Raw genomic sequence first — 9,066 nt, forward strand, 5'->3', positions numbered from 1 at the left:
TGTGTGTGTGTGTGTGTGTGTGTGTGTGTGTGTGTGTGTGTGTGTGTTTCATACACAAATCTGACCAAACCATTTCCCTGGTCAATAAATTTCAATAGCTCTCTCGTACCTCTAGGGTCAAACACAAACTCTGGGACTTCAAGCAAGTCACTTAACTTTCCTGGGACTCAGTTTCCTCATCTGTAAAATGAGGGGGTTAGTCTAGATGGCCTCTGAGTTGCCTTCCAGCTCTAAACCTATGATCCTCTCTTTGGAATTTAAGCCTTTTACCACCTGACTCCAACCTGCTTTTTCAGCCTTATATCTATTACATCTTTCATGGATCCAGCTGTTTCATCGTTCTATTGTTTTTCACATATTACATTACAGTTCCTCTCTCTGAACCTTTGCATTGGCTGTCTCCTGACTGGAATGCCCTTTCCCCTCACTCCTACCACATAGAATCTATAGCTTCCCTATGTATCAAATATATTTAACAAATCTTTTTGTGGTAGCTACAAACTAGAAACCAAGTTGGTGCTCACTTACCGGGGAAAGGCTAAACAAACGATTGTATATGAATGAAATGTGATATTACTATGCCACAAGAAATGACAAAATGGACAGTTTCGGAGGAAACAGGGATAACTTCTATGAATTGAGGCAGAGTGAAGTGAGCGGAGCTAGAACAATCTGGAGATTGCAATGATAACATCATTAGAGAGAAAAACAACTTTGAAAAACTTTAGCTGTCTGATTAATACAGTGATAAGCCATGACGTTCACAAGACTGAAGGTTAATCATGTCACATGCTTCCTGCCAGAGAGATTATGGACTTAAAATACAAAATTACATTTTTGGACTTAGTCCAGAGAGATGGAGGGATGGTTTGAGGGCTCTGTTTTGGGATGTTGGATTGGAGATGCCTTTGGCACATTTAGTTCATGATATCCAGTAGGCAGTTAGTGATGTAGGACTGAGAAGATTATGACTAGATACGTAGATTGGAGATTATGTACATAGGGATAATAATTAAACCATGGGAGCTGATGAGGTCACTGAGAGAGAATGCAGAGAGAGAAAAGGACTCTGGATGGATTTTTGGAGGCCAGTTGGGCTTAGGAGGTGGGATATGGAGAGTAATCCAGTAAAGGAGCAGTCAGAGATTTTAAAGGGGAGCCGGTGTCACGAGAATTCAAGGAGGAGAGTGTATACAGGAAGAAGAGGTGGTCTGAAGAGTCAAAAACTGCAGAGGGGTAAAGAAAAATGAGGACTGAGAAAAGACCATTAGATTGGGCAATGAAGAGATCTTTGGTATCCTTGGAAAGAGCAGGTTCAGTTGGGAGATGAAGTTGGAAGCCAGGCTATGAGAGGTTGAGAAGAGAGAGGACCTGAAATAGAGGCATTAGGTGGAAGGCATATGGAGGTCCTCCTTACCAATGCCAAGCTCTCTTCAAGTGTTCTTGAGCTCATCATCACTGTCTTCAGTATGTCATAAACTCTTACACACTCTCTTTCTTGTGTCTTCAACCCTTTCCTACGTATCTATTGGTTCCTTATCTACTGCCCAAATCTTACTATCCTTAAAAATCCTTCACTAGACCCCACCATTTCTTCAAGTTGTCATTCTATATCTTTTTTCCTTTTCTCAAACACTTAGAAAAAGCTGTCTACACTTAGTTATTCCACTGTCTTTCCCTTCACTCCTCAACCCTTGACAATCTAGCTTCAGCAACTTACTGAAATACTTCTCATCAAAGTTACCAGTGATCTCTTAATTATCATATCTGATGGTTTTTATTCAGTCCTCACTCTTCTTGATGTATTTGTTATATTTGAGACTGGTTAAGCATATCTCCTTTGGATACTTTTTCTTTTCTGAATTTTCATTATGCTACTCTCTCGGTTCTCCTATTATCTGTCTGACAACTCCATCTCCTTTGTGAGCATATCATCCATATCACACTCCCTAACTATGAATGTTCCCCCTAAGCTTTCTGCCTGTTTCCTTCCTTCTCTCTCTGTTTCTTTCTCTGCTTCTGTCTCTTTCTCTCTCTGTTTCTCTCTTTGTCTCTGTCTCACTGGCTTAATGAGAATCTCTATACAAATGACTCGCAGATCTGCATATCCATCCCGTTCAGAGCTTTAGTCATATACCACCAATTGTCTATTAGATATTTTGAACAGAGTGTCTTGGGAACATCTTAAACTCAACATGTCTAGAACAGTATGCCTTATTGTTCCCTTCTGTCAAAGGTACCACCAGTTTCCCACCCTCCCATGTTGGTAATATTGGCATTATCCTTGTCTTCTCAGTCCACATATCCAACCAGTTACTAAATTATGCCATTTCCACCACCACAGTTCTCACATCTGACCGTCATTGTCTCCACAGTTAACCTCTCTGTTCAGATCCTCATTATGTACTGTCTAGAACTATTGCAGCTGCCTTCTAATTGGTTTCCACACCTCAAGTATCTCTGACTGCAAGCCACCCTTCTCACCATGGACGAAACAATTTTCCTTAGGCATAGATATGACCATGTCACTCCCCTACTCAATAAAATCCAGCTCTTTATTGCCTCTAGGATCAAGCATAGACCCCTCTGTGTAGCTTAACAACCTGGTTCCCATCTATTTTTCTAACCTCATTGGATAGCCATACCTCTCCTGCATCTTGTGATCCAACCAAATCCTTTCTCTGCTCCACCAATATGATGTTCTATCTCCTATCTTGGAGGGACTTTGTACTGGTGGTCTTCCATTCCTGGAATGCCCTCTCACCTCCCCTTGGCATTATAGAATCCCCCAGTTGCTTCAAGATGAAGCTTAAACATCGCCTTCTCCATGAGAACTTTCCTGATGCCCCAAATGCTAAGACCTTCTCTTCCGTGCTATCTTGTAATTAGCTATCTTGTAATTATTTTTATTCATTCTTTTTATATGGATTTTCAATATCCTTACCTATATATGGTTCCCCCCCATTAGAGCATAAGCTTCTTGAGGCCAAGAATTATTTTATTCTTCATATTTTATCCCCACTGCTTAGCACAGTGTCTGACAAAAAGTGGAAATTTAATAAATGCATGTTGGTTGATTGATTGACAGATTTTCCCAGAATTGTGTTTGTGCAGGGAGGAAGAGATGTAGGTCTATAGGTTGAAGACTGATAGTCAAGTAAAGATTTGTAAGAATTTGGGAGACCTTGGCACAGCTAGGCAGTAGAGAAAGATTCAATAGAGAAGCTGGGAATGAAGAGGAGAGTGAGGGGATGGGTGTGAGGGCCGGGGAGTGAAACTTGCAGTTGAAACCTCCCATGTATGTTGTCTGTTTACATTAGAATGGGAGCTCCATGAGGGCAGGGCTGTCTTCCTTTTCTATTTGCTTGGCACATAGGGAACTCCTTGTGCTTTTTTCATTCATTCAATATGGCACCTCCAAGTTTACAGACTGCTTTTTCCACAACAATCTTGGGAGATAAGTAGTACCCACAAATACAATTATCCCCATTTTCCAGATGAAGAAATGGAAGCTTAGAGAGGTTGATGCAGTCTAGTTAGAGTGGGCCCCTTTCCTCGGAGGGAAGGGGAAGGAGACATGTAGACAGAAATAGCTGAGATGACAGATAAGTCCATAAATAGAGCCTCTGACCCCAGAGAGCTGTCACAACCCTCTCTGTTTATTCTTATCTGTCCTGGGGACAGATGGTTGGGTTTAAACATCCTTCATATCTTTTGTCCAGTGATTCACAAAGTCAGTCTCAGACACCTGAGGGACCATGTAGCCTGAAAATGCATCCCCTCTACGAGACCCCTGACAGACAAGTGGTCTGCCAGCTTTGCCCCCTCCTTCCCAAGGCAGCCCATTCCAATGTGGGGCAGCTCTCATCATCAGGCGCTCTCTCCTACCTTAAGCCTAAGTTGGTCTCTCTGAAACTTCTCTGCATGACTCTCGGTTCTCCCCTCTAGTGCCAAGTGGAACAAGGATCCCTCTTTCCCCTTTCAAATACTTGCAGAAAGCCTTTACGTCGCTTTGAGTCTCTTCCACAATAAATATTCCCTCTTCCTTCAGCAGATTCTTACATGGCATGAATTCTAGGTCCCTCAACTTCCCAATCATGCCCCAGCTTATTACCTTCTTAAACTGAGGTGCCCAAAATGGAATCCGGTATTCCACATGTGATCTGACCAGGGTAGAGGACATTGAGGGACAGTATCACCTGCCTAGTTTTGGACACTTTGCCTCTATATGTGCTATCACTTAGCCCTGTATTTTGATGAGCTCTGTGTGTGAGAGACTGTGTCTCTGACCTGGGGTCAGGAAGACCTGAGTTCAAACCCTACCTCAGATACTGCGAAAGTCATTTAACCTCTATCTACCTCAGTTTCCTTATCTGTAAGGGGATAATAATAACACATACCTTCCAGGGGTGATGTGAGGATAAAAGGAGATAAAAGCTTGCAAATGATAACCATTATTATTACTAATGAACCTAAGATTTGGCCAGTACAAAAGTGAAGTGGTTTACTCACAAACACAACTTACTGAGATCTCTGCCTCCCATTCTTAGGCCCCCCACCCCCAATGGCACTGACCTGCTCATCCACTGAGGTCACTGAGGTCAGGTGAGAGCCTTTTGACACACAGGTCAGCTCAGCATCAACCCAGGGCTTTTCAGTACAGGAAAAGTAATAGAGACTTCCCTTATAGACAGTGTAAATCTCTGATAGTCGCTGCATTAGGATTTCTTGGGAAGAAAAGAGGAGTAAAAATGAGGCAGGAACAGGGCATATTTCAGCCCTAACTTCTAGCTTTAAGAGGTTTGGGCACAGGGGATTGACCAAAGCTTGGTGTGTGTGAGCTGGAGCCTGATCAGAGCTCCCTTGACTTCTCCCTGGGCAGAGAGAGGGCACTGGGTGCCTTAGGAAGGAGGAGTAACCTAACCAGAATGAGGGATGGTCATGAAACCCCCAGCACAGGAATCTGGCAGACATCCCTCCGGGAGACCTGGAGTGGGAATGAGGGTCAGCGTCAAGGCTGGACGTGTGAGGGAACTCACCATTTTGGCCCCTTAGGGCTGCGATGGAGGCATTGACTCTCTCAAAACGAGCTTTCCACAGGAGTGCATCTGAAATCATGTCAGCAGTTTTCACTTGGAGATCTAGAACCAAAGGATTAGGGAATTAAAGAGAAGCTCAGGTGCCCAGGTCTGGTATTGTGGGGCTTCTATGTCAATATTTCATTTGCGTTTCACAAGGACTGAGGAAGTTGGGGATTACAGCCACTATGATTCCTATTGTACAGATGAGGATACTAAGGTTAAGTGGTTTGCCCAGAGACACACAACTTAAAAAAAAAAAAAAGCATCAAAGGCAGGATTTGAACTAAGGTCCTCCACCTCCAAAGCCAATGCTCTTTCCACTGTTCTAAGGACTATGGTTAGGTTTTGGTGATACCTCCTGCACTCTGTGGCGGTCTCTGCTTTGAGCTCCTGTGTCCAGATAGCTCTTCCTCTTCCTCTAGTGTGAAATTCTCTGGGGATGACCTCATTCCTCTCCCCCCCCCACCTCCCAGGCTCATTAGCTAGCCTGGAATCGGGATAGAGACACATTGTCCTTCATCTAGCCCCCACTCAAGGTCCTACCAGATTGGAAGCACTTGTCCCAGTTTGTGCTGTGTGGACACAGCCTGGGAAGACTTTGGTTCTACGTGCCATGAAACATTGCAGGAAGACTTCTCATCTATTCTAGATCAGTGTTTCTTATTGGTATCAAGACCCCTTTGGGCTCTTCAAAATCATTGGGGACCCCAAAGAGTTTTTGTATATCCAATAGGGTGCTGAAAAATGTTTAACAACTGGTTTTCTGGGAAAAAATGTACATGTGATATACTTTTAAGTTTAATCTCCATTATTAACCTTTTCACTATCACTTTCTTAAGTCTAGACATCCAACAAAACAATAAATTAATCCTCATTTGTAGCACTTGCTGATTTCTGAGATATTAATGCTCAGAATGAAAATTTAATGGCTGGCTTTTTCCAGCCTAAATGAGCTGGTTCCAGCACTCTCCTGAATATATCTATCAATATTTACTATTTGTGGAATTAAAACATCTTAGTATCATTATGAAAATTGTTTTTACCTTACAGACCCCTAGACCATACTTTGAAAACTGTTGTTCTCCACCCCTGTCTAGGGTGATGCATGGGTACCCAAGGATAATGGTTACAGATACAGCTTCAGAGTCAGGAAGTCCTGGGCCCTGGCCTTGCCTCTGACACATCCTGATGTTGTGACCTTGGACAAGTCCCTTATACTTAATTTTACTGGGCCACAGGGCCAAGGAGGATGGAAGATATGGAGCTGGGATGACCCCAGAGGCCATCTGGTCCAGCACCCTATGAGCATAAGCTTTTGTCTTTCATCTTCAGTATATGTAGAAACGCAAATTAAAAAGCTGAATTGGAGAACCCCTCCCCCACCACATATTTCAATGTAATTGGTTTTCTTTGTAACCTTATGTATTCTATTTTGTATATTTAAATATGAATCTTTTGAAATATTATTTATTTTAAATGTTCTTTTCTTTTTAAATTTTGAGTTCCAAATTCTCTCCTTACCTCCCACCTCTCCCCTACCCACTGAGAAGGCAAGTGATATATCAATTATACATGTTAAGTCATGTAAAAAGTATTTCCATATTGCAAAAAAAGGCCAAAAAAAGTGAGAGAAGTAGACTTTAATTTACATCAGAGTTCATCAGTTCTCTCTCTGGAGGCAGATAGCATTTTTTCATCATGTGTCTTAAAATATTACTCTGAGAAAGGGGCCATAAACTTCATCAGCCTTTCCTGTGGGTCACATAAAAGAGGCTAAGAGCCCCTGGTTTAGACCATAGACTCTTCTCCCTCTCAGGGTTTTCTCTGCTCTTTTCTCCCCATCTAATGAGAAAATGAGGGTCAGAGCCCTGTAGGTGGGGGTGGGGAATGGTGAGGACGGGTAACTCACACAGATAAGTTACAGCTGAGAGGGCAACAGCCAGGGCCAGAACCAAGAGGGCCAGGGCAGCGTGGATGATCCTTGGTTTCCTGTTGGCTGGACAAAGGAAAGAGAGGACAGAGTCCTTAGAAAGGCCTGGGGAGAAGGTCTTTGAACCAAGAGGCACGGGTAAGAGATGTAAAGCAAACATTAACGTTTCATAGAAATGTCAGTTACTTTTGCTATTACTGTTAGCTTCCAGCTTGGGGATGATTGCATTCATCGAGCCTTCTACTGAATTTCTGCTGTGCTCAAGCATTGTTTTTAGAGCAGTACAGGGGTGTGGTGGTAAATGTTTAACAACCAGGCTCTGGTTGTTTTTGTTTTTTTTGGGGGGGGTGTAAATGTATATACACACTTTTAAGTTTAATCTGCATTATTCAGACTTTCTTAAGTCTAGCCAATCAACAAAGCAATCAGTCAAGCCCTGATTTGTGGGTCTCTGAGGCATCAACTCACAATGAAAATAAAACAGTCATCTCAGAAGGAGTTAGAGCTAGCTCCAGCAGGGCCCAGGGCAGAGCCTACCCAGCCTGCCTAGGATAGATTCAGGGATGTCCTTAGAAGTCATGGGGACCAACCCTTCTTTTACAAATGAGAAAGCTGAGTCCCAGCAAAGGAAAATACTTTGCTCAAGGCCACACAGGCAGTCACTGAGAAAGGAGGTGTCTGAAGAGGTGTTTTATTCAAATCCAGTGGTCGCCATTGTATCATAATCTCTCTAGTGCAGACCTGGGATCTAGGCCCTGGCTCTTCCAAAGGTCTTGTTTCCTATTTATATTTGTAGCCTGATTATTTACATGTGGGGCATATAATCCCATTAAATAAATCTGGTCATGCCTTTCCTCTGCTCAAAATTTTCCGGGGCTCCATTGCCTCCTGGGTCAAGACTTTCTGGCATTAATTGTTCTTCCCAGACTTTACGCCATGTCACCAACTCTTTATATCCTGTCCACTCTAGGTCCCCAGCTCTGAAAGCTAGCATTTGCATTATCTTGTCCGAGCCAAGGCCTCCAGATACCTCTAGAATTGGAATTCCCCTTCCACCCACCCAATTCCCCTTTATGTCCCTCTCTCTCTTTCTCTGTATCTTTCTTTCTCTCTCCCCCTTTCTGTGTTTCTCCCTTTCTGTCTCTGTCTCATTCTCTGTCTCTCTCCTTCCCTTGCCTCTCTCCCTTTCTTTCCTTCTCTTTCTGTCTTTCTTTCTCCTTTCCACTCTCTATTCACTGACATGAAGTGTCATGGGTCACAGACAAGGTTGTCATCTATTTCTCTGATGACTCACTCACTCACAACTTTAGAGTCTTGGCTTGTACCAGGGAAGGGAGGGATGGACAGAAAACAAGCGAGTCAGTGGATTTCCAGATCTGCTTCTATTTATCTCTAGCAAGGACTCCTTTGTAGGCTTGAGGCAAAGAGGCAAGGCAAGGCCCAAACCGCCAGCCTTGTGGGACCTTCCTCACGGGAAAGCAAAGGGAATGGGAGCAGGTGGAGACCTTCAAGGCAGGTCAAGCACCTGATTCCCTAGGTGGCCCAGGGCAAATCACCCAGGACTCTGAAATCCCTCTGCAACCTCAGCCTATGATCATAGCACCTCCTTTGAATAAATGCCATCACAAGGAAAAGAGAAAAAGCTGTGGCCAGAGGCCAGGCTCTAGGGTCAGATGACCTGGGTTCCATTTTGACCTCAAAACCTGTCTACCTGTGTGGCCTAGGGTCAGTCTCCATGGCCCAGTTCTCTCACCCATCTGATAAGGGGGTTGGATTAGATGACCTCTGAAAATCCTTCTAGCTTTCTGTCTATAATTAGGAAACCTCTGTTAGGATCAGATCAGCTTGGTGATGCCTCTCTCAGCTGTTCACTAGACTCTAAGACCAAGCCCAAGGCCTAAGTGAAGGTAAAGGCCAAAGGAGATCCAGACTCTTTCTGCTTCTTTTCCCCAAGAGGCAAGTCTAGAGCCCAGCTGCCAGGATCTGGTTCTCTCAGCAGCTCACAGAGTCTATCCATCCATCCATCCATCCATCCATCCATCCATCCATCCATCC

At 43.6% G+C, this 9,066-nt stretch overlaps 1 protein-coding gene across 1 annotated transcript in view; it reads right to left on the reverse strand.

Annotated features, from left to right (window-relative positions):
• Positions 1–9,066, reverse strand: part of LOC114026312 (C-type lectin domain family 4 member K-like) — a 27,696-nt gene that overhangs the window by 2,701 nt on the left and 15,929 nt on the right. Inside the window, exons 3-5 of the mRNA XM_027839978.1 lie at positions 6,991–7,077; positions 5,040–5,141; positions 4,576–4,727 (exon numbers count right to left, since the gene is read on the reverse strand). Coding sequence (XP_027695779.1) covers positions 4,576–4,727; positions 5,040–5,141; positions 6,991–7,077 — 341 coding nt within the window. The remainder of the gene's footprint in view (positions 1–4,575; positions 4,728–5,039; positions 5,142–6,990; positions 7,078–9,066) is intronic.

This window comes from Vombatus ursinus, unplaced genomic scaffold, assembly GCF_900497805.2.
Source record: "Vombatus ursinus unplaced genomic scaffold, bare-nosed wombat genome assembly UNPS02014837.1, whole genome shotgun sequence".
Classification (NCBI taxonomy): Eukaryota; Metazoa; Chordata; class Mammalia; order Diprotodontia; family Vombatidae; genus Vombatus; species Vombatus ursinus.